Source organism: Manis pentadactyla, chromosome 3, assembly GCF_030020395.1.
Source record: "Manis pentadactyla isolate mManPen7 chromosome 3, mManPen7.hap1, whole genome shotgun sequence".
NCBI lineage: Eukaryota > Metazoa > Chordata > Mammalia > Pholidota > Manidae > Manis > Manis pentadactyla.
Window position 1 is genome coordinate 36,746,252 of NC_080021.1, and position 25,814 is coordinate 36,772,065.

At 37.7% G+C, this 25,814-nt stretch overlaps 1 protein-coding gene across 44 annotated transcripts in view; it reads right to left on the reverse strand.

Annotated features, from left to right (window-relative positions):
* Positions 1-2,646: 2,646 nt before the first annotated feature.
* Positions 2,647-25,814, reverse strand: part of RIMS2 (regulating synaptic membrane exocytosis 2) — a 578,477-nt gene continuing 555,309 nt past the window's right edge. For all 44 annotated transcript variants that reach the window (XM_036876382.2, XM_036876388.2, XM_036876380.2 and 41 more), the window contains 5 exons: positions 11,513-11,654; positions 7,841-7,953; positions 7,419-7,520; positions 5,921-6,060; positions 2,647-5,522 (listed from right to left, as the gene is read on the reverse strand). In XM_036876382.2, coding sequence (XP_036732277.2) covers positions 5,304-5,522; positions 5,921-6,060; positions 7,419-7,520; positions 7,841-7,953; positions 11,513-11,654 — 716 coding nt within the window. In that variant the 3' untranslated portion in view covers positions 2,647-5,303. The remainder of the gene's footprint in view (positions 5,523-5,920; positions 6,061-7,418; positions 7,521-7,840; positions 7,954-11,512; positions 11,655-25,814) is intronic.

Below are 25,814 nucleotides of genomic sequence, written 5' to 3' on the forward strand. Positions count from 1 at the left end.
ATATATATATATTAGAAAACATAGCCACTGGCAGTCCTGACCATTTTTTTTCCATCTAATAGTTTCTGTCACAAGAGATGGACTGTTTCTCTGGTACCAAGGCAAAATAAAATGAAACTAAAGATGACAAATCTTCACTACTAAGGATACAGATTGTCTATACCCCCTATACCACCATCAGTGGGGCCAGGAGAATGGGATTAGTTAGAAAACGGCAGGTTTCATGGGAACAGGATGGATGGATCAGAAAAGCACCTTACCCCACCGCAAAATGACAGAAAATTGGTACTCAAAAAGCATCAAGAACACCACATGTTTAAAGGCTTTCTGACTCAACCACATGCAAACTATGAGCATAAACTTTAAACTCAGGAATCTTCCATGGCAATAACAGTAATCTGAGAATCACTGATGGAATATTCGTTGTTAAGTCTGACACCTATCATGTGCTCAGCACTGAGCAGGTGCTATGCTGGGAACAGAAGAACTACAGGTCCTGGTTCCTATGTTCCAAGATCTAACAACTGAATGGGGTTAAGGACTAAGCAGCAATCTGAGAATCATTTAAAATACAATTATACGTAGGATTAGCCCTTATCAACTATCTCACCTACAAGTAGATCTTATGTCAAGTTTAAATTAAAACTAACTTCTCAGAGAAACTCTCAAAGGCTCAGAAATAGCCCAAGCTGCAGAAATCTGTATTCACTTGTTTATTCATTCACCAGTAGGCACTTAGGTGCTCACCCATACTTTAGACACTCTATAAGGTAGTAAAAGTTGTAGTCATAGTTCTCTTCCCTCAAATTTCTTATCTGCTGCCCTGCCTTGTGTGCCCTTCGCCTCACTCCCGTCTCCCACTGCTGTCATCTTTCATGTAACTCTGATCCATTTGTTTAGATACCGGCCTTCCTTGACTCTCTCAACTGGGTTAAAATACTTTGCTGTGTGCTCCTATAACACCATGGGAGTTTCCCTTTTGGAAAGTTACCATACTTGTCATTTTTTTACCCAATGTGTGTTTTTAGAAGAATGAAAGCCCTGTGAGGAGAGGGCCATGCTTGTTGGGTTCACTATGATTCCTAGAACTGTGTCCCAAAATAGCAGGCACTAAATATTCATTAATTTGGAAGATATTTACTGAGCATCTATGTGTCAAGCATTGTTCTTGGCCCTGATGACAGAACAGGGGAGAAAAGTAGACGTGGTCCTTGCCTTGAAGGAGCTTACATGTTGATCAAAGTGCTGCTTTTGATGGTAGAAGAGTATGTAACTCAAACTCCTTATTTCCCAGATGAAGGAATAAATGCTAGAGATTAAGAGACTTGAGTCCAGCCACATGGAGAATTTGCATGGCACGAGTGTTACTGTTCTTCTTTAATTTCCTCTTTCATACTGCTTCTCAATACACATTTCACAAACCAAAGGCGGGCATGTGAGCTTTTTTTTGTTTGTTCAGTCCATGAATGCCAGCAGGATGTTGAGGGCATTGTGAGCTCAGTGAGTGGGGACAAACAAGTAGAGAACATTTTTACAAGCACAGAACATTGAAGGTTAAGTCCGCACAGGCTTTGGTAATTTCTTGAACAATTCTCTCTCAGTCCCCACGGGAGTGACACTGTGTCCTCCACTGTTGCCTGGGAGCGTTGGCCTCGGGAGTTCCTGGGACAGCGAAGCTGTTGGCATCAGTGGCAGCCACGTTGTTAGGGTTTCACCAGGAACTAAAGAACTCAGTCCGAAAACGGAGTTGAAGGACGGGTCTAACATGGGTCATTTCTGGGAAAGTAGAGGGCTTTTCCAGAGAGGGCATATAAGAAAGGCAAGGGGACTTTTATAATAGGAGTGTATGGACAGCAAAGAAATACCTCACTCGAGTATGGGGTGCATACTGAAAAACGAAAAATACGGGATAGGTATGGGGGACTGGGCTGGAACTGAGTCCTTGGCAATGGAAGAAATGGCTGTTTCCAGGAATGGGGAGAGGACTAGATTTGGATTTCAACTGGATTTCTGATTAATCAAACTAGCTCTTAAATTTAGGGCTGGGGAGGACTCCCGTCAAAGCGCCGCTGGGGTGCTCTTCGTTAGAGCAACTGACCTACGACACGGAGAAACCCTACTCCCACGACCGAAGCCAGTCTCTGGGCAGGTTTGTTACAGGTCAGGTTATTATATGTCTCCCAAAATGAAAATGCAGCCGCCACCCCTCCAAAGCCGAAATGACACGTCAGTGGAAACACGCAGTGTAAAGCCAACCGCCCCCCTCGCCGCCTCCACCCGGGGACCGGCAGAGCCCGTGTGTGATTCTCTGTGACTCAGCCACCAGTCGGGGTGACACTGACACACCAATCTCACTCATTCCTGCTCATAAAATCTGCGAGTCATTTAACCAGAAAGCACTCAGTGCAGAATAACAACCTTTTTTAAAAAACAGCAACTTGTAATGAGGCCAATGAGCAGGAATTCTTCAGCATTTTAAAGAAATGCTCTATGGAGGGCTGTCTGCAAAGACCAGCAGTCTGTTTCTGCCTTGGAGAGGTAGCAGAAATTTTTTTGTTGTCTTTAAACGATGTGTGAGGTTAGGGAATGGGTTGCAGCAGGCTTCGGGATGTGTGAGGAGAAGAGAAGCCAGAGAAAGTCATGCATACAACGTCTGTAAAGAAAATGTTTTATTTAAAGTGTTAAATACCATCACCAGAATGAATTTGATTTACATCGTTGGTGTTCGTTACAGGACTGATCTGCCCCTTTTTTTCTTTTTTCCAACTGGAATTCCCTTGACTTTAAAACATACTATGTACAGGGCAGCAATGGTCACTGGAATAGTGCTATTTACATGACTAAACCACAAGTCGAGGTGCAGACATGTGAAAATAAAAAAAAGAATACACCAACTTTTAAATAAATACTGCATAATGACAAGTATGTACAAATATTCCATACGGCCATGTCCTTCTTATTAAAATTAGAAATAATTTATATAGGAATATGCACAAAAGATTATGTGACTGCATCTTAGTATCTGGAAAATGGTAAATGTTTATTCTAAGGGAAAGTATAGACACTATAGGTCTATTAAATCAATTGTTGCTGGTACACAAGTGCCTAAATTATTTCCATAAGGTTTTATTCATTCTTTTAACAACTTGACCTGGGTGCATCATAGATCTCAGAATGTCAAGACACAGTCTCAGTGTATTTCATATTGCACTACATAAAGAGAAGGCATTTTTAGTGACAACTCATTTTAACTTTTGTACCATACCAAGCATGACAGTTTTTAATAGTCAGTACTTAATTTAAAAAGAAAAAAAAAAAGCAGTTTTTGTGCATGGCCTGAAGCCAATGGCATGTATGTGGATTTCAAAAATTATTCTAAGAAATTAATACCAACCAGTAGGGATGTGTTATCCAAGTGTGCATAAAGAAACAGAAAGTATGGGTGGTTTATTCCATTAACCAGTGCCTTTTCCTCTAAACGGGGGAACTTAAGAGAAATTTGACCTTGCAGCACCACCCAATGGTAATAGCTGTCTGTTAAACCAAAGGCAGGGGTTGACTTCAGGGGTGTGTGGTGTGGACTTTGGTGATGGCATCAAAGAACTATTAATAGGCAGACGGACTTTGTTTGACTGTCCTAAAAATTGGAGCTTTAAAATTATTTGTTGCAAATTCACGCTTACTATATTTCTTTAGAAATATAATTTGTGAAAAATTGAACTTTACCACAGAAAAATGAATTAATAAACAGCCCTGTGTTTCAGGACTCCAGATTTTTAGCAGTGTTTCTATTCACATAGTAAATGGAAATTGGCTAAAGAAATTGCTTTGATTAATTAAAAAACAAAACCTAAGACCTCCTAGAAATAATACTCTAACTCCTGTATGAATAATGCTGGTGCTAAAAACAAATTTATTAGACATTACAATGGCCACATGATTTTAGGATTTTCCTGTAAACTGAACTTTGAAGGTGAAAATAAAATTACCATGCACTGTACAATAAATTGCAAAAGTTCAAATATCTTCTTTATCAAATACATGCTGATTTACTTTAATGTACTCCCAAGTCATGTTGCAAAATCCTTTTCAACATGCTTGAAATAAAGAAAGCTCTTAGTTTATTTTTCCCTTGAGAAATTAATAAATTCAGAAGCATCAATAGCTCTGAATCAAACCTGGGATGTAAGAGAGGATCAGGTCAAAAACTTGCAACTTTTTCGTATAATGTTCACTCTGGTAGAGAGAAAGAAAATGAAAGATTAAAAGAGGGAAAAGACGAAAAGTGAGATAGAGACAAGGAGGAAAAGATGTGAACAATTTGCACATAGTGAACTTTGTAAGATTTGTATATTTAATGTGGAAATAAATTTTGAATATACTACGCATATTTGTCACATAAAGAGAATTGTAAGTATCTTCTAGAAAGTATTTTATTTGTAATGTCTGCCAAAACACAGACTATGATTAGTTTAAAGAATAAACATGGTGTGTCTTTGTACCACCCTGTTGCATTCTCTCCCCCTTTTAAAACCATGCACTAGTGAAATTTATTTTTAAAAATAATATAAATTGTTGAAAATGGCTGATTTTTATTTTTTGCAAGTTGCAGCCCCAAGAAAATAATTTAAGTATTCAGCTTAATCTGTGTCCATGCAAAAAAGGTTTCTTTAATTTCATTCAGTACAGTGTAGCCACAGATTTTTGTGTTTCAGAGTCCAGCACATCTTGGCCTTTGTGAACGGCGTGCCTGCTGAAGCTCTGAAGTCTGCCACTGTTCCTGTCGGACTGGCGGCTCCTGGTCCCCCTCCAAAGGAGGGCTGCTGTCTTGTACTGGCCCACTTCTTTGGTCTCTTGCTTTTCACCTGATGCTTCCTAGCACTTCATTCTTTGATTCATAACATGGTTTAATGGCTGTACAGCTCAATTTCTGTGGCCTAACAGGGCTTTGGGGTCAGAGAAAGGAAGAAAAAGGAACGATAAAAATATAAAGGTGCCATTGAAAAGGGTTTTTGTTGCATGAAACTGACTGATGCTTTGCAATTAATCCATGGCTTCAGATTGGACCAAAACTCGAGTGTTATTGAACTCCAAACCTGATAGTTCTTCACAGCTCTGCTCTTTCACCTGAGGGCCTTCTTTAGGGCACAATGTGTGCAACTTCCTCTGAGAACACAGGATCGCTTTGTATCCCTAGAAACAGGCTCAGAAGACACAACATTAAGCATGCAGTGTTACCAGGGTTTGCGACCTGTGATTTTTTTTTTGTAACGCTGGTTGCTATGACAACAGTTTTACAGCTGCTATGAACGAGAGTAGGAAGGTCCAGTTGAACTTTCCAGAGATGACTGGGAAGCTCTTCTTGTCAGAGGGGCCAAGGTTGGATCTACTAGGGAGGAAGGGGGGAAAAGTTTGAACCATCCGATCACCATATTGGATAGCTCCAGTTCATCTAAAAGTATCTGGGCCACCCCCATGAAGGATTTGTGATCCATGCGGCCATAATCTCCCCAGACGATGATCTGTTGGTAAAATAAAACGGGGATGAATGTCAGTATAATCACGTACATGAAAATTTGTAAACTAAAATACATTCAGTTAATGTGTAGACTAATATTAAACACTAAGTTAAATAGTTGTATTTAATTACTGGGATAGTTGTGTTTACCTACTAGAATCCACAAGCACACTAGAAAAACTGTACTGGAGTGTTAAGATGATAAGCAGTCCAGGGAGCCTGGGGTTTATGTGTGATGGCGTTTGCAAGTTCACTTTAAAGGCAACTACAGTGTCTACAGCTTTGAAGTTTCGTGAGAATTTCAGCAGTGAAGAACAGAAAAGAATGTGATAACAAAGATGGTGGATACAAGTTTTGACTCCAAGAGAGTCACAGGTAAGCGATAAACAATTTGGTAAATACCTGTAAAACTTTTCCTTGGGGACTTTCTTCGAAAGACAATAGCTGCTGGTAAAGGGGTTCCAGCGTTTTTCTTGCCACTTTTGTTTTCTTTTTGGCTATGCAGACTCCATTATCTAATAGATACACCTTTACATATGGTGCTTGGGACAGAAAGCAGAAGAGAGGGAAGTGAGGAGCAGTGGCGATGGAGCCCCCAACCCCAGGTGACAGCAGCAGCAGCTTGGCCGTAGGCGGAAGGAGCTAGCAATCAAGTGACTGGCTTTTCTACATTAGGTCAAAACAATTAGATATGCAATAGGTGACTATTAGCCATTCACACAGTTTTAGGCAATGTTGACACAGCCTCTGAGTTGATTACTGTTTTGTGATCAACTTGTTACACAGATTTGAACATTGCATTAATAAGGTGAAATGCTTCCAGTCCTGAACAATATTCAAGAGTGATGTCTTCATCTTTCATTTATCAACACTTAGAACTAAATATATTGTCTTATTCACCCATCCCCACAAGTCATTTTTTTATTACTCAAAAGAGTTTATTTATTGATGGTGGTATGGGTACAAATCATAGGTAGTGCTTGATGTATACTGTGTTCAAATTAGCTGAGAAGAGGCAATTAATTAGAATTCCATAGCTTGAAATTTATCTGACAGACTCTTCATAGAAGCATTTTTATGCATGTACAAATTATGACCGCTTTATAGCAGAGCGGGTTGACTAGCTCCAAGACCATTATAAACACAAAGGTCTGAATTACCACTGCAAGGTTGTACAATGGGTAATACATAGTGTAATTTAGAATTTCTGCAAAGATAGGCAAGTTAAGAGATTCAAAATTACAGTTCAGTCACTGGAGGTGCTGTGGTGAGAAATCAAGTTTCGGAATCATCTGTAACTGTTCTATATATCAGACCCAACGTTCTATACATCTCTGCACAATGTAGCTAGAGGCTGTAGCATTTTCTGTGACTTCACACACCTTAGATGGCATTTCAGTACAAAATATGTGATATCATGATAAAAACTTACAATGTGGCCTCTCTTGATGCACTATAGGAAGTAGAAGTCTTCTAATTCGAATGTACTTCATACATAGGCTTGTGTTACTTTAGGGGACTGCATCTATTTTTATGCTAATTCCAGAACTCTAAGGATTCTCAAGGAGAATTTTAAAGCTCCAGATAAACTGAAGAATAACACAAAACACCAGCTTACCAGAAAAAGAACTTCTCATGTACATGCTGTACAAAATGAATGATTTAACTGTACTAGTTTTTATTTTGCAGTGGTTTCCACTACATATTACTTAACACCTTGTATTATCCCCCCAACGGGATGCTCACTCTGGAAAAACAAACAAACCACTACAGATAAGTGATGTATTTATTAATATCCCTGATTATCTAAAAATTATGTTTTCAACTCTAGTCAAAAACAAAGTCTCTGAATTGAAAAGTGTGGATTATGAATAATAAGGGAAGAATTTCATGTTTTTACCTGGCAGTGTCTTGGAACCTGGTTTTACAACAAGGCCACGGGCCCGGATGATTTCCACCTCCAACTGTCCCTTTTTGTCCATCATTCCTACCTGAATGTCACCTAATGTGAGGAAGAAACAAACAGGACTTAATAGACAAGTGCACTGAGAAAAATGCTTATGCTGAAGACCTTGGTTTAACACAATGGTCTGAATTTCATAATTTCCCATATATTTTCCTAAATTCAAATATATTTAAAATTTCTATCAATGATATCTTACTATAGAAAGCATATAAATTAAAATGGAAGAAAATTAATCAAAGATTTTTTTTTTTGTTAAAGTCTAAACTGGTAATACTGCTAAGGATCCTATGAAATTAGAGTGCAATTTTCAGTGATCTAGAAGAAAAACAAGGAAATCACATGACAGAAATTCTTACCCATCGCAGGTGTAGCCAGAGTCTGGCGCCCCACTAGCTGGGCGGGGCCAAGGCCATCCAGAAAATCGCTGAACTGGCTATCAGAGGCCAAGCGGACACCAGGGAAAATCAGACTAAAAGTAAAATAACACATGGGATTAAATCCTCAACTCCTATTTACTTTTAGCAGCTCAGGTTTCCCTCTCTCCCCCTTCCTGTGGCAGAAGCAGTTGGTACCACTATCCTGTCACTTCTATGAATTGGACCCGAACACCCTACTCCGCGTCCTGTGCCCATCCCTCCTTTTTCTCTAGCAGCCCATGTACATCGCCAGGAACACTTTCACACTGCATTGCAGGCTTCTGGTTATGTGTCTCTCTCTTCTTTGTCTGGAGGGCATGGACTGTGATTTCTATCAATAGTACTCAATACTTACTGAGACTTAATTCCAGGAATTATCACACTTAATCCATTTAGCTGGACTTTGAGATAGATTTTTATTTAACCTATTCTATAGATAAAGAAATTCTTCCAGATCATTTCCACCATCACACAAACATACTACTATTTCTTCCACCTTAAAAAAAGAGTCCCTCTCCTAACCCCACTTCCTTCTCCAGCTACGTCCCCATCTCTCCTGAAACCCCTTGAAAGAGTTGTGTCCATGTGCTAGCTTTAATTTTTTTCCCTCTCATCCGCTCTTGAAACTCTGATCAGTTTTTCCTTGCTTTATTTTTCTCCTCTATACCAAGATTTCTCTGATCAAGGTTACCTAATAGCCACAGGAGTAACCTATCTGTTAACACTCATACTTGTCTAATTTAGCTTTAGCATCATTTGACACAATGGATTCTTCCTTCTTCCTTCGAACACTTTCTCTGCTTTGCTTCTGGGATGTTCTAGTCTCCTGGTTTTCCCCTGTAGCCATTCTACCTTAGCCTCCTTCACTTGTTCTACCCTTCAATACTGGAAGCTTGATTTGTCGACTTCCTGTCTTTTCTCTATGTCCTAACTCCCCTGGTAATCCCACCCAGTCTCATGGCTTTAAATGCCGTCTATGTTGGTATAGTCTAGATTGACATCTCCAGTTTGCACCTCTCCGCTGGGCCACAGACCTGTCTTCCAACTGCTTTGTTTACATATCTGCTTGGAAGTCTAGTAGGAATTTGAAACTCAACTTGTCCCAAACTGACTTCCAACCCCTAAACAAACAAAAAAAATCAAACTCTGTTCTGCTCTGTGGATTCCCACCTTCAGAAGAATGGCAACTTCATTCTTTCAACTGCTCAACCTTGGAGTTTTCTTTCCTCTGTTATGGACTGAATTATGTTCCCCCTGCTCCCCAGTTCGTATGTGGAAGCCTTAACCCCCTGTATGACTGTATTTGGAGACAGGGCCTTAAAGAAATAATTAAGGTTAAATGAGGTCTTAAGGGTGGGACCCTAATCTAATACGACTGGTGTCCTTGTAAGAACAGGAGGAGACACCAGGGCTGTGCATGCATGGAGGAAAGGCCATGTAAGGAGACTCATGGGAAGATCAGAGGAAATACTCAGAGTGAGAAGGCGGCCATCTGCAAGCCAGGGCTGAGGCCTCAGGAGAAACCAAACCCGCTGATACCCTGATCTTGAACTTTCAGCCTCCAGAACTCTAAGAAAATTAATTTCTGTTGTTAAGCCACCCAGTTTGTAGTATTTGGTTATGGCAGCCTAGGCAGACTAATCACTCTCTTTCTCTCATTACATCAAATGCTTCGATAAATGCTACTGGCTTTACAACCAGAATCCGACCTCACTAATGCTGCCATTCTGGCCCAAGCCATCATCTGTCTCCTGTATTCCCCGAGCAATTGTGAATGGTCTCCCTGCCGCCACCTTTACCCCCCACCCCCACAGCACTTGGCGTGGTCTGTTAAAGCTGAATACAGATGATGTCAGCCCTCTGTTCAAAATCCTCCATTCGTTTCTCATCTGTGACAGAGTAAAAGCAAAGTCCTTACAATGCTGTATAAGGACAACAGAAGCTGTCCACCTCTGCTCCTAATTCATTTCCAGTTTGTTCCTATGTGTGTCCTTACTCCACAGTACTGCTTGCTCTTTTCACTACTGACCAGCATTGCTTCAGCCTGGAATATTCTTCCCTCGAATACCTATATGCTCCCTAACTTCAGATCTTTACTAAAATATGTCCTTCTTATCTTATCCTACATAAAACCCTACCCTTATCCTCTTACCCTCTATCATCTCTCTTACTTAATTTTCTCCTTAGCACTTACACTACCTAATCGACTATGTCTTTTACTATTTTTCTTATACATACATTTTGACAACTTTTCTTGTTTAGTGTTTATCTGATCAATTAAACTGTACGTTTGCTGAGGCTAGGTTTTTGTTTTTTCATCTGTTTTGTTCTCTGATAAATCTCCAGCACCTAGAATCATGCCTGGAATACTGTTAAGCAATGAACACTTGTTAAGCTCCATCAATTAATTAAAATAAAGCTCAGAAAAATTAAGTACTTGCTCATGTTTCCACAGAACTGAACAACAGATGAGATTGGAAGCCTGTATGATTCTAAAGCCCATGGTCTTAACTGTCAACTGATTCTGTCTTCTTTGATTTATACCCCTGACTCATAGCTCAGTGCCTAGAAGGTATGGGAATATTTATTGAATGAATTCCTGAGTATTCATCCCATTTCTCCAATAAGACTATAAACATCTGGAGTGCAGGGTCGTAGTTCACACATTTCTATACCCCTAACAGCACCTAACACTGCACTTCACAACAACAGTGCTCAGTGCACGTTTATTTTTCACTTGATTCTCCATCTCTTTTAGGACTTCCTTGATTAACATCAAAAACATTTCTTCCCCCAACCTTAATTCCCAAATATGCAGTTAATCCAAACATTTTAATGTTTCCATAAGTATCCCGCAAAGCCTTACTTATAAATGTGTGGAAACCAGATACATCTCTTATATTTATTTGACTGTGCTAGAAAAATGATCTGTAGGGCATATCAGCAGTACTCTGCCCAGCTCCTGTGGCCTCACACCTGTGAATGGCTACATATATGTTGTCCAAACATCTGATGCTTCCATGGTGATGACAGAGTGAGGTCAGTAAACCTCACTTTCCTCTATTAATGTCCTTTATGCACCCATCTACCAATCTGTAGTTGCTCATTATTGTTAATTTGTTGGTGACAGGGCTACACAATCTTCACCATTGAAAAATACCTTGGATACAGGTGGTTCAAGAGAAAGCTACGTAACAACTACATAAAGGAAAAGCTCACCAACTTATTCTGTGGCATTTCTTTTTGGCTATTACATTTATCTGAACTGTTTGTTACTGCATAGAACTAAGTATGTATCAGTATTCGATATTTTTTAGTAATAACTCTTAGAGCAATGATTTTAAAAATTAGCATTGTTCACGTGGTCTGGGACAAGTGCTTGTTATTTCTGTGCTTTTCTATATTACTTCACGCTATCACAAAGTTTTATTTGCCTGTATTGACAGTTACATTTTAGCATCTTGCCATTAAAGCAGAACACTTTATCCCCAAACCTATTTCCCTTGGTATAAAAAGCCAGATATATCCCATTTCTGGTGGCAGAGAGTGAGAATGAAAAGGTGGTCTCTGGCAAGGGTGGAAGAGACACACAGCACAGACGGCCTCACTCACTTTCCTTCTGAGCTGTAGCTGTTCATGCTGCCATCTGTGGATTCTCGGCTTGCCTGCCGGGTCATCCAGTGCCGCATTTCCACAGCCAGTCCTGTTTCTGTGCTTCGCTGGACGGTGCTCCGGAGCTTTTTACCCCCTGCTTCTGCACAGACAGAAAACACAGCGGTGATGGTTTTGTCACCATCTGGTAACAAAAAATGTCAGCCACATCCTCAGGTGAAAAGAGCTGCATAAATACAAAGTGCTCTTATTAAGGACACAGAAAGAATAGGTATTTCAAACAATGTCTTATTGAGTGGGATGAAAATTTTCCTAAAAATCTTTAAGAAGCACAAAATACCATTGTTTTATTTCCATTTAAAACAGTGTTCAAACCGGTAACAAAAGGAATAAAAAGGTTCAACCTAAGGACAATATAATAAGCTTTATTTTCATTGTAATAACTTAAATGCAAGATTTTTTTTTCCTTTCTTTGTATCATGGTACAGTAACTAGGCCTTCCACATTAGTTCCAAAGAACAGGTGGTGAGCTATCCTCAATTCCAGCCCTACCTTCCACACAAAAACCTGTCTTTTGTAGCATGATAATATTTGAAAGCAAAGAAAGCTATAAAAGGAGATAGCCCTATTTGATAATCATTTCACATCTGTTGGTAACTTTCAGAGAGATTCTCAAAGGGAATGCAAAAACCCAGCCAACTCATGTGAAAAAGAGTTTTTTTCAGTTTTGGTCATAGAAAGTCATGCCCTTAAAGATCTTCCATAGTTTGGATATGAGGTTTACTTACGGAAGCCAATTAGAAGACCAAAGAGGAAAATGAGTCAAGCACCCCAGATGTGACAGAGGTAAGAAATGCTATCTAGAGAAGGAAGCAAGAGAGGAGCTTCAAAGAGGGTATAGGACTTGAGCTGGGCTTGAAAATAGGCAGACTGGGACCTGAGAAGAGGTAAGAAAAGAATGTTTTTGGCAAGGAAAGAGCATGGACCACAGTGTGGAGACAGGATTGAACATGTGCAGCTGAAGGATGGTAGAAATAACCCAAATACCTGGTCAAATAATGACGAGGGTGGGCCAGACAAGAAACTGAGCCCTAGTTATAAAGGGCCTTGCACGTTGGAATGTGGAATTGAGAGACTACAAAAGCTAGGGCATAAGGTGATAGTCCAAAATATTTGCATTAATTTACTCCTCATCAGGCCTAAATACTTATCCACACTGACTATGCTTATCATTAACTTTTAGGGATGCAGTAAGTTCTTTCAGTTCCTGGCATTAATAATTTCATTTTAGATCAATAAATATTTGCTGATGTTGCTGGAGACTTGGTGAGATCCCCTTCACTAAGCCTCTTACAGTATTTGCTCACCATTTTGAAACACTGTTTTAAATTTCATCTTTTCTCCACTTCCAACTTTCATGTCCATCAAAATATTTTTTAAAGTATATATATATAAATATTAGTTATGACTGATCTACAACTCAGCCCCATAATCTAAGGCTGATATTTTACAATGTTGATGCTGGTAAACATGTTGTACTGATATGAACTATAAGATGATATAAAGCACCCCCCACCGATGAGGGAAAGCTCTTCTTTGCCAAGGAATGTTAGTTTATACATGTAAAAGGAATGAAGATATTTTTTAATTACCAATTTGTAACCTCCAATGGAATAGTTCAAATGAGGTACATCAATAGATGCTAACACAATTACATGAAAGCATAATCATATGAATCAAAAGAAGCATTCCACAAGTTAGTTCTACTTATTAAAGAAAAACATATACTTTTAACACTTAGAGACCTGGCTATTACCATCTTAATGAAGTGACCAAACTTTATACACTAATAGTGGGGAAATCATATGTACACAGTACCAACTACTAAGTTGTTCTGGACAAAAAAGATACAATGCATTTAAAATCAGGTCTTTGGAAATAACTTTCAGTATTCAAAAATAGAGTATAGAGTAACAAAATTAATGAGACACACATACAATCAGACAAACCAAAAACACGGGACTTTGTTCAAGAAATTGGCTTGGTCTCTTAAAAATGCTGGTATCATGAAACAAACTAACCAAGTGGGGAAGTTCTAGATTAAAAAATATCAGAGATGTAACCGTTAAATGCTAGGACTATAAATATATATATGTGTGTGTGTGTGTGTATTTGTTTCTTAGCTGGGGAAAGCAAAAGAAGAAACCCTAAAAGCAAAACACTCAAGTAATTTTAGGACAAGTAGGGAAGATGAATATGATTGGCTATTAAATGGAATAAGAAAATCATTAATTTTCCTAGGTAGATACTGGCATATATTATTAAAAAATCTCCTTAGCATTAGGAGATGCACACTAAAGGGTTTAGATCTGAAATGTTATACTGTCTGCAATTATTTTCAAATGGTATATACAAATACATAAAGAGGATTAGATGTCTAAAAAAAAGGACCAGGATGAAGAATAGACCTCATAAGTTTATATATATGATTTCATTTGACAGTGATCCCCAAATGCCCACATGAAAAAGTAATAAAATTCTATCCAGGTGTGAACTGGAATCATGGAAGGTGCTGGCTGGTGTGCAGGAACCAGGCCAAGGGCTGAGTCCTGACCTTTCCATGAAGCTTTACTGTGACAAATACCTGCGTGAAAATTCATCAACAAGTGAGACAACTTCAGTAAAGTTTGAAATGTGGAATGAGGATATATACAGGAAACATAGGACTTTCAATGGAAATGAGATTCCTAAAGATCTCAGGATATACATAGCCTCTGCAATGTCAAAGATCGACTGCTTTTTATTGAATGTCTTACTGTCACAGCAAAAGTGACTTGGAAAAGCTATTACAGAGTAACAAGACTGAGACACCATTTATCAAAGAACAACAGTACAATGAAAATGTAATCCTTTTGTTTATGGACTGCTTTTTATATGCGTCCTCTTCAGAGCAAGTCTAACAATCCGCATTTTATAAATGGAGCATCCAAGGGCCCCAGGGGGTCACACAATTCCTTGAAGCCACTTAGAAAGTCACAAAACCAGAGTTTAAACACAGTTCCCTGACTCCAAATTCTCATTCACTTCACTGATTCGTTGTCAGAATATAACCAATGCGGAGCTTGTACAGCTGTCTATGGAGACCATGCCAAGCCAGCTCTGTGGCGGCCTATGGAAGGTCCTGTTAGCAGCAGCCGGTGGGGTGGGAAGAGCAGAGCACAGAGCACAGGTCAGGACCTGGCGTCGCTCTATTTCTCTTTGAATCCCCACTCAACCATGTGCAAGCTGGGTAATGATGAGCAAGTTACTTACCCTCTCTGGGACAGTTTTCTCAAACTGTGAAATGGCAGTGAAAATAGTAATGCCTCCCTTACAGGATTTTTGTAAGGATTAAGGAAAATAATATGTTTAAAGTACCTGTGATAGTGCTGATACATAGAAAATCTTCAGTTAATGGTGGTGCTGTTACTATTACTACCAGATAGGGAATTAGAAAACATGTATTCTAGGTCCATCTGTACCACTAACTAGCTGGCTCTGTGGCCTTCTCTGAGTCTCTGGCTCCTCATTTTTGAAAAAGGCAGAGAAGTGGGGAGGGAAACAGATGACCTCTGATCTCTCTTAGTTCTAAAGTCTATGAGTTTGTGTGGTTAGTGTATGAAGAGCATGCCTAACACCATCCCTTGAGATAATGCTACTTATTGTCATCTGAGGAAGTGAAATTCTAGGGAATATCCTAAGCATTTATAATAGCTCTTTAAAATATGTCTGTTAAATGTACTTGTACCACAAATCCTTTACATCACATTCACAATATAAGTAATTTAACCTAAATATAATTCATTATGGTGACTCGCATTTAATGTTCCAAATGCTTTCTCATGTTTTTCAACCTAAGACGGAATCTATATAACAGCAAATGTCTATATAAGGGCAGTGTGGTAGGCAGAATTCTAAGCTAGACCCCATGATTAAGTTACACGGCAAAAAGGATCTTGTAGATGCAATTAAGGTTACCAGTCCATTGACTCAGAGATAGGGAGATTATCTGAGTGGGCCTAACCTACCACATGAACCCTTTAGAAGCAGAGTAGTTTCTATGGCTGGTTCCAGAAGAGTCTACTAGAGAAATCTGAAACACAAAAAGGAGGGGACTGTGTGGAAGCGACCTGAGGGCAGCCTGCACCTGCTGGCTGATAGGCAGCAATAAAATCTGGCCTGTAACTGCAGTGACCTGGATTTGGCCAACAGCCTGAATTATCCTAGCAACGGATTTTACCCCAGAGCCTCTGGACAAGAATTCAGCCTAGCCAACACCTTGATTTTAGCCATGAGATACTCTAAGCAGAAAACCCAGCCATGCCATGCTGTACCAGATGTGTGACCTACAGAACAGTGAACTAATAGATGGGTGTAGTTTTAAGCTGCTAAATTTGTGGTAATTGTTAAGGAGCAATAGGTAATTTTTTAGATAATTTTTTAATGGGGAGATCTATAAAAATAACCTATTGTGACCATAAGAGTGAATCAACTGAAATTCTGTGTAAGAACTCAACAGCCATGATTAAGAGAAGTGCATTTTTTAAAGTATATATATGTATACATATATACATAGTATATACTACATGCATGTATAATATGCATGTGAACTGAGATTTTAAAAAATACTCAGGTAACGAAGCTGCAGAACTAAGGCCCAGATTATGCAGTTGTAGAGCCTTGAAACCGCTCACTCTGGGGTTAGGTGCTGCGAGCCAAAGTGCCTTTGGAAAAGATGCCTTCAGGTAAAAATCAAGTTCTTGAATTGCAAAATATCACAGGCAGAAAACAGAACACAGGAAGTGTCCTTGTTATTCTGCTCTGCTTAGTCCAATGACTCGTTTCCTTGGCACCCTCTGCAGGAAAAGCAAGCTACTAGTTAGGTCAGTTTCCCCTACAGCATCAGAAAACCCTTTGAGTGACTTGACAACAAAAACCAAAAGGTTTTCTCTGCTACTGTTCTGGAAACTTCCCCAAACCCTGAGACGAGGCTCACAGTCAAATGCCAAGCCTAGTGTCATGGTGGCCTCTATCCTAATCTTGAATCTGCGGAACCCACTCCTACTTGCTCTCACCTGCCAGGTCTCATTTCCTATTGAGGACAGACTTTAGAGTCAGGATTTTCTGATTGTTGATAAGGGAAGGGTTTATGGAAACAAGTTGAAAACAAGTTGATAGATTCTGAAAACTGACTTTAATTTTTAATTTGACCACAATTTATGTGCTTTGAGTTATTAAGGCACTATGTATTTGCATTTTACTCAAAATTACCATTTTTCCAGAGTGTGCATAATTTAGAGAAGCCATTTTCATTACAAATATTTTTAAAAATGCAGTAAACGTTAGAATTTCTAAAATTACTGATTCATGGAATTTCAGAAGCAATCTTAGGGATCCAGTTTATGTACTTCTAGTTTATGTACTCCCACATTGCAGTGATGAGAATAGTTGAGGTCCACACTGAGTAGTTCCTCTTTAGTAGATTTTCATCTTTAAAAACCAGTAGTAAGTTCAAACGTACTTTAAATCTCTTCCACCTTGCTCCTCTAATTCCTCAAACCTTCAAGCGTAAGAATTGCTTCCAAAAAACAAAAACCAGAACAGCTTCCAGTACTCTCCCCAATGTCCACAGTCACTACTGTGGACATAACTTGGCGGATTTTTATATCAAGACATGAAAAGGGCTGACTTATTTACCTGTTTGGTTCCATGAGACCTCAATAAGGGACAGTCATGAAGAGAATACTGTAGCTGCATATAAATCCGCACACTGACATTTATGTTTGTCAGGGCTTCTTACTATAATGGATACAGTTCAAACCTCTGAAAGTCTATCTCAGTTATGTCCACAGTAGCCACCATGGAGACTGGGGAGACTACTGGATACCTGATTATTTCTTTTGGTCTAAAACAGGTCTGCATTAACAACTAAAATAAGATAGAAACTAATAGAAATTAACAGTTGATTTCCAAAATTGTTTCACAGTTTAACACAAATCCATTCATTCTAACAGCTTTGTCACAACACTTTGAAAGTTATGTAATTAATAGCTACAGCACAGTGAGCTACAAGCAGAGGTCACAATTAAGGCAGACATTAGGACTGTTTCACTTTTCACTTTCCCCCCCATTTCTGAAGTTAAGTGTGGTTTGCTTGGCCAGTGAACTGTGAGGCAATCTGCCCATTTAACTTGACGGTAAAAGCTTCAACAATACATGACCCACTGTGTCCCTCCTTTTCTATGGGGAGGCAGATAACAGGTGCCTCCAGCCTGGGTGTCTGCCTACAGCCACAAGGATGACCCTCAGTGGACACACAGCAGGGGTGAGATATCCATTTTTTGTTAGGCTACCAATAATTTTGAGTCACTTGTTATTTCCACCTAACCTAACCTGTTCTGACAGATACACATACAATGGCCATAAGACAGTATTCCATTGTCCTGTGACTAAGAGATTGTCACTTTTTGTAACTTTTCTTTTTTTTAATATCATTGAACTATTGACTACTTCGAATACAGCTCTGTTTATAAAAACTCTGCATTTAATATTCTACTTTGTAACTCCTTCTTTGGCTTTTATCTTACAAGTTGCTTAAAGACATTATAATTGTTGTTCTTAAATTCCAGATTCATATTTTAAATACATTAAAATAATTTTAATAAACTTAATTTTAGAATAATTTTAGATGTACAGGAAAATTATGAAATAGTTCAGAAAATTCCAGTGTACTCCACACTCAATTTCCCCTATTATTAACACTTTACATTTGTCACAACTAGTGGTGATAACTGGTACATCTATTACAATTAATGAACTAATAGTGATACATGACTATTGACTAAAGTCCATATGTGGTTTAGATTTCTTTAGTTTTTCCCTTAAGTTTTTTTTTTTTTCTTATCCATGATGTCACATTATATTTAGTAATCTTATCTCTTTAGGCTTCTCTCAGAGACAGATTTCTAATGTCTCTAATTCCTGACATTCTTTTATATTTGTAACTCCTTTCAGTTTGTGCTCTGTTTGTAAAATTAACATGCAGTATGATAATTCACTGTAGTATAAATATACCCATAGTGTGAAACCACTTTTTTCAGTAAAAACAATACATAACTTGAAAATACTCATCTATAGAAAAACAGAAAATATTACTTGTCATAAGTGAAAAATTCTGAAGTATGAAAATAAGTTATCAATATGAAACTAATTTATATGGCACAGCATAATGTAAATGTTCAGAGTTAACATACTATTTTTAAATAGTTTATTAAAATAAGTTTAGGTACACTTCAGATAAAAATTAAATTAAAATCACCACTTCAGTATAATAATAGATTCGGGTAAGGATCAGCACTGGATGTTAAAATCATTGGACAAGAAGTTTATGGGTAACAGGTTATTCACATGGTAATAAAGTATCACCTCACCCCAGCATTTACTTAGCAAATATAAAGGGAAAGATATATTTCTTCCATAGAGAGAAACTGGCAGTCACCTCCCAACAAGTGATCAAACTGCATGTGTAAGAGTGAGAAATTTTGACATGATTTGTCTACTGATGGGTCCATGAGGTTTACATCATCTGTGACATTTATACCGAATCTAATCATGACACAAGACCTAATATCCATTTTACAGGAAACACAGGGAATAGAGAAAAGGATCAGACAAACCCAGAATGTTGGACATTTTACAATACAACTTTGGATTGTTCAAAAGTCAGTATTATGAAAAAAAGTAGAAGTACCATTTTAGACTAAGCATAACAATCAAATGCAGTGAATGAGGGTCAACTAGATCCTGGACTGCAGAGAAAAATGACACAAAAAAATCTATAAAAACATTTGTGGGACAACAGAAGGAAACTGAATGTGGAAGGAATATTAGATGATAGAGATTGTTAGTTTTACTGTTTGCATTGTTTTTTTAAAATTAGGAGATGCATACTTTAGTACTTTGCCCATAAGTAACATGATGTCTGCAACTTACCTTACTCTCAAATGTTCAGCAAAAATATGTACCATATGTGTGCATTTGAAGGGAGTGGGGAGAGAGACAGGAAAGATAAAGTCAACTAAAAGTTAGTCAATCTATACAGCGGATGTTCATTGTACTACTCCTTTTTCTTATGTTTAAAATATGTCACAATAAAAGTTGGGAAATTTTCAATTATTAAATTCAAAACAAAAGGGAGGAAAGAAAGAGCTGTTATTTCTTGACTCACCACTATGTGAACACACTTTGGATATAAATCTCCCTGTCTCTAGTCCTCATAACAGTGTTATATGGTGGGCACTATTGCCATCACTTACTGTGTGAGAATACTGACTAATTCACACAGCTGACAAGTGATGTAGATGAGACTTGAACCCAAATCCTAGCAATGTCAAAGCTTAGACTTGTTCCATCTTCAGTTAGTATCTTGGACAGTAATTTCTGATTCCAGAATAATTAGTAACTTGGAATCATCTCCTGTTCTCTCTGCATGTCCAAAGAAACTTCAAATAAATTATTCTCTGGACATTGTTGAGATTCAGATCATTTGTTCTCTCTTATTCTCATGAAAAATGGGAAAATGTCCATTTCATTGCTAAATTCTGACTTCAGGAACATGAAAGTAACATATTTTTATTGTAAAATTTAAATAAATGTGATGAAAACAGCTAGTCACTAGTATATACATTATGTACCTCTATCTTTTAGCATGTCGCTTTGAAACTAACCACACTGAAAAGTAGAGATTTCATCAAATGGTGCCCACAGCAGTCAAATAGTACCAAACACATTGTGAAAAACTGTGGATTTGCCAGTATGTGGACTTGAAAAGGACTTTGACCCTTTTGTGTCCTGATCCTCATCTGTATAAGGACAGAAAACTATAGATCAGTATCTCCCATGAATACAGATGCAAAATCCTCAACAAAATATTAGCAAATAAAATCCAACAATGTATAAAAGGAATTACATGCCATGAAGAAGTGGGATTTATTCCAGTTACGCAATGCTGGTTCAACACTGAAAATCAACTAATGTATCTATCCTATCAACAGAATAGAAAAGAAAAAAATTACATGATCGCATCAACAGAGGTAGAGAAAGCACTTGACAAAATCCAACACCTACTCATGATAAAACCTCTCAGTAAATCAGGAATAGAAGACAACTTCCACAATTGATTAAAAATTCCTTAAAAAACTTACAGCTAATATCATCCTTAATAATGAGAAACTTGAAACTTTCCTACCAAGATCAGATACAAAGCAAGAATGTTTCTTCTCACACTCTTTTCAACATTGTACTAGAAGTTCTAGCTAATGCAATAAGAGAAGAAAAGGAAATAAAAGGCATAGAGATTGAGACGGAAGAAACAAAACTGTCTTTGTTTACAAAGGCCATAAATGTGTAGAAAATCTGAAAGAGCTGACATAAAAATCCCTGGAACTAATATATGACTATATCCAGGTTGCAGTATACAAGTATAATATACAAAAAATCTATTGCTTTCCCTTAAATCAGCAATGAACAAATGGAATTTGAAATTAAAAACACAATACCATTCTCTCAAGGGACCCCAAAGAGCCAAAACTACATAATAAACATTGTAATATTGTGATTTATAAGAGGAAAAAAACAAAAAACAAAACACAACACCATTTACATTAGGATACAAAAAATAAAATACTTAGGTATAAATCTAGCAAAATATGTATGAGATCTCAATGAGGAAAACTACAAAACTTGTATGTAAAATCAAAGAACTAAATAAATGGATTTTTCCTGTTCATGGATAGGAAGACTTAATATTTTTGAGATTTCAGTTCTTCCCAAGTCGGTCTATGTATTCAAAGCAATCTTAACCAAAAGGCCAGCAAGTTATTTTGTAGATATCGAGAAATTGATTCTAAAATTTATATGGAGAGTCCAAAGACCTAGAATAACCAACACAATATTAAAGAGAAGAATAAAGCTGGAGGACTGATACTACCCAGCCTCAAAACTTACAATGCTACAGTAATTAAGATAGAATAGTATTGGTGAAAGAATAGACAAATAGATCAATGGAACAGAGCACAGGGCCCAGAAATAGATCTACATAAATAAAATCAACTGATATTTGACAAAGAAACAAAGGCAATACAATGGAGCAAAAAATAGTCTCCTCAGCAAATGGTGCTGGAACAACTGGAGAGCCATGTGCATAAAAATGAATCTAGACACAGACATTACAACCTTCACAAAAATTAACTCAAAATGAACCATAAACATAAATGTAAAATGCAAAATTATAAAACTCCTGGAAGATAACAGTGGAGCAGACCTAGATGACCTTGGGTATGGTAATGACTTTTTGCATACCAATGGTATGACCCATGAAAGAAGGAATTGAAAAGCTGGACTTCATTAAAAATAAAAAGTTCTGCTCTTCAAAAAACACTGTCAGGAGAATGAGAAGACAAGCAACAGACTGGGAGAAAATATTTGCAAAAGAATATACAAAGAACTCTTGAAACTCAAATAAGAACAAATAACCTGATTAAAAGATGGTCCAAACACCCTAACACACACCTCACTAAATAAAATATACAAATTCAAATAGGCATATGAAAAGGTGCCCCACATCATAAGTCATCAGGAAAATGCAAACTAAAATGAAATGCCACTACCCACACATTAGAATGGCCAAAATCTAGAACACTGTAAACACTAAATGCTAGCAAGAATGAGAAGCAATAGGAACTTTCATTCATTGATGGTGGGAATGTAAACTGGTGCAGCTACTCTGGAAGACAGTTTGCTGGTTTCTCACAAAACAAAGGGGCCACGTCACAAGATCAGAACATTGTGTTCCCACTGTGAGTGCCTATAATTGTTAATCCTGATTTTTAACAAGAAATAAAACCAGGTTTATGACTCTTTCACAGTGAGATCATTCAATTTTTAAAAAAATAAAAGTTAAGGTTTATCATTTTGGTATTCTTAACACATTTCAGTACAAGAAATTATAGCTCTTATTTTTATTCTTTTGGGACTTGTCATTTTTATGACAACTTTCTTGTTCCTACTAGATGTTGTTATAATGGCACTAATGCTGATCAAGTCAAAGCTTACTAGAAAATAATCAAGTCCTGATTCAAAGTCAAATTATTCAGAAAATTGATTCCCCCCAAATTTTGGCTTTTTTTTTAAAAAATGGAGCTATGCATCAGTCCACTGATATCTGTGCCTGCTTTTCTCTCACGAATGGACATGAAATGCCACCAACCTCTTAACTCTCAAGTTAGCCATTTTGAGATGGCATTTTGTGGAAACAGCATGCCAATTTAGAATCAGATTATATGAGTTCAAATGCCCGTTTGGCCTTTTGTAAACTCTGGGCAGGTAGTAACTTGAGTTCTTTCATGCAAACTTGAGGTCATACTCAGCCCATGTTACAAGATACATTACATGTTGTGGTATTTAATGAACAGTGATGAATAAGGATCAGCTACAACAATCTATGTTAAAGAATTTTGAAAACTGTAATATGCTATACAAATCCTATTTGAAAAAGTACTGGAATAACTGAGACAATCCTAAACTTACAGGAAGAAAACTATGCATAAATAAGTGGGGCTTTGCCATACATGGGGGAGAGCCTGCTGGCCAAACTGGATTGACTAGTTGCCTTCCCATCCAACCCACTGTTTTCAGATGATATCTAGGTGGTTGCCATGAAGTTGAGAGCAAAGGAAGTGGGCAGGGCACAGAAGCTAGAAACTAAAAGCACAGAATCTTGAAGCTTAAATTTTTACCCAGTGAAGTATTCAGTTGGGATTGTTCATACCTGAAACTGAGTGGAATCAAACAGACTGTAAGCCTACAGTATTTCTAAAGGGCCTGTATAGAGAAAAAATAGCCCCCACACAAAAGTCTGTTCAGCCCTTCAAGTAACTACTAAGTTTCCTAACCTGCACTAGCAAGAAGCAAAATACAGAAGCTATGAAGTCTCTTCAGGGCAGATCTTAGAGGCCAGGAGGAACAAAGGGCAAAGAAACACTTTACAGAAAACAGACCCAAGGTTGCCAGATGAGTAAAACAAGAAATGTATTCTACTGTCCATCTTAGCCATTCTTTCTGAGTGGGATTTGATCATTCATATGGATGACTGACTGCTTTGTGTTTCTTATTCTGTCCTCTTGAAATGAGAATTTTTATTTTGGTAGTCCTTTTGCTACTGTACCATTTCAATTGGATATATTGGAGGAAGATAGCTTGTCCTTAGGTTTATAGGGCCTTAAGACATGACAGGCCACATCTAGGTATGAGGGAGAGGACTATACCCCTCTCAAAGATCCTGTATTCAACCTGCATGCAGTAAGTAGATATTTAAAGATTGTCTTTCTGGGGAGGGATTAACTATGTTCTATATGCAAAATCAGAGGGTGTATAGATATTTAGGTGGCCAATTTTCAGAAAAAGTTAAAATTAAGAGAGCCGTGTTCTTTACCCGAAGCTTCTTTCATAGATTTTTTTTTCCTTCCCTGTGTGTTTATGCTCATTGAGCAAAGAAGAAAATAACCAAATAGAAAACTAGTATTATTAAAAATTAAAAAATAGGTAGTTAGGCTGAAATAAATATTTTTTTCCCACCGGTAATTATTTTATGTGGATATTTGTTAATGTTTTTGTCTCACCAGCATTTTGAACCCTCTTCCCAGGTATGAAAACAATCCATCCTTCAATTGTAGAAGCTAAAATTGTCAGGTCTCATTTTCCAGCCTACCTGGCAATTAGGGCAATGAACAAATGGCTGAGGTTCTGCTGATCAGACATCAGTGCCCTAAATTTTGGGACTGGAGCTATGGAAGCAAAGAAACCAAGACAGAACAGGTTCCCATTTTAGTGAGGGTGATAACCATGGTATCTAACTTCCAGGAGGTGTCCTACAGTAATATGCAGATTCAGCGTCAAATGTTGATGGCAGCGCAGGCTGTGTCTGTGCCAAGCAGCAGTGGGAGTTTGGTAGGACTAGCTCTCCAGTATGGTTTGGGGCAACTTTCCTAACCTCTAGCCCAGGATATCCAGTCTTCCTAGAGATTCTGTGGCCAATACCCCTTAGCAAATACCCTCTTAAATTGCTAAAATCTGTTTCTAGGTACCCTAAATGAAACACATTGCATACAAATGTTTCATTTACAATTTATATTAGAAATATATATATTTATAGTTTACATGGAGCTAAGTATACCCAATTTCTATGTGTAGCACAAAGAACACATCCCTTTCAAGCACTCTTATACCCGCAAGAATGGAAATAGTTATTTAATTAATCTGGTCCCTTCTGGTGCTGATAGCTTCTTTCTATTCCATGATATGAACATAGAAACCAGCCAGATACTTATTCATTTATTTATTCACTACATATTTGCTAAGTACTTACTTGGTATAAGGCACCATGGGAAATAATAAATGTATGTAACTTTTGATTATATAATTCTTGATGATTTTACAATTTAGTAGGGGAGGTTAAGGTAGTAAGGAAGTAATGGCAATCCAAGGCAATATATTCTAAGTGCTATATGAGTGGTATGAAGTATCTAGAGTTGTGCTCCAATAGAACTTTGTGTGAATGATGGAAATGTTCTATAATTCTACACTGTCCAATAGGGTACTCACTAGCCATGTGAAGTTGCTAAGCACTTTTAATGTGGCTAATGTGACTGGGGAACTGGTTTTTAATTTAATTTAATTTTTTTTTATAATTAAAGAGTTTTATTTATAATTAAAGAGATACATATGACCAGTGCTTCCCATATTGGACAGCACAAAATTAGAGGTGCAGAAAAAGGTAAAAATATTTTGAAATGGGTTTATAAGGGAATAATAACCATAATAACACTAGTTCCCAACATGTCTCCAAGATAAGCATCATTATATACAATTCACAAAAAAATGAGGAAACCAAAGTTCAAAGAAATTAAGTATCTTGCTTTTAGTTTGCACAACTAGGAAGAGGTGGAGCTGATACTGCAACCCAGGTCTAATTCTATGCCCATTCACCTTTTCTCTGCCTACAAAAGTTTATACAGCTTCTAAAGACTTCATAGAATAGATGGGTTATGAGCTGAACTTTGAAGGGCAATTAGACATGATGTATGTAGATGAAAAATGGGTATGAACAAAAATTTGGAGGCCAGGAGCAAGAAGGAGGCTTAGTTTTACTGAATTACTTGGTTCCTAAAGGGCCTTGGAAGGCAGGGAAGCTAAACAGTATGTAAGA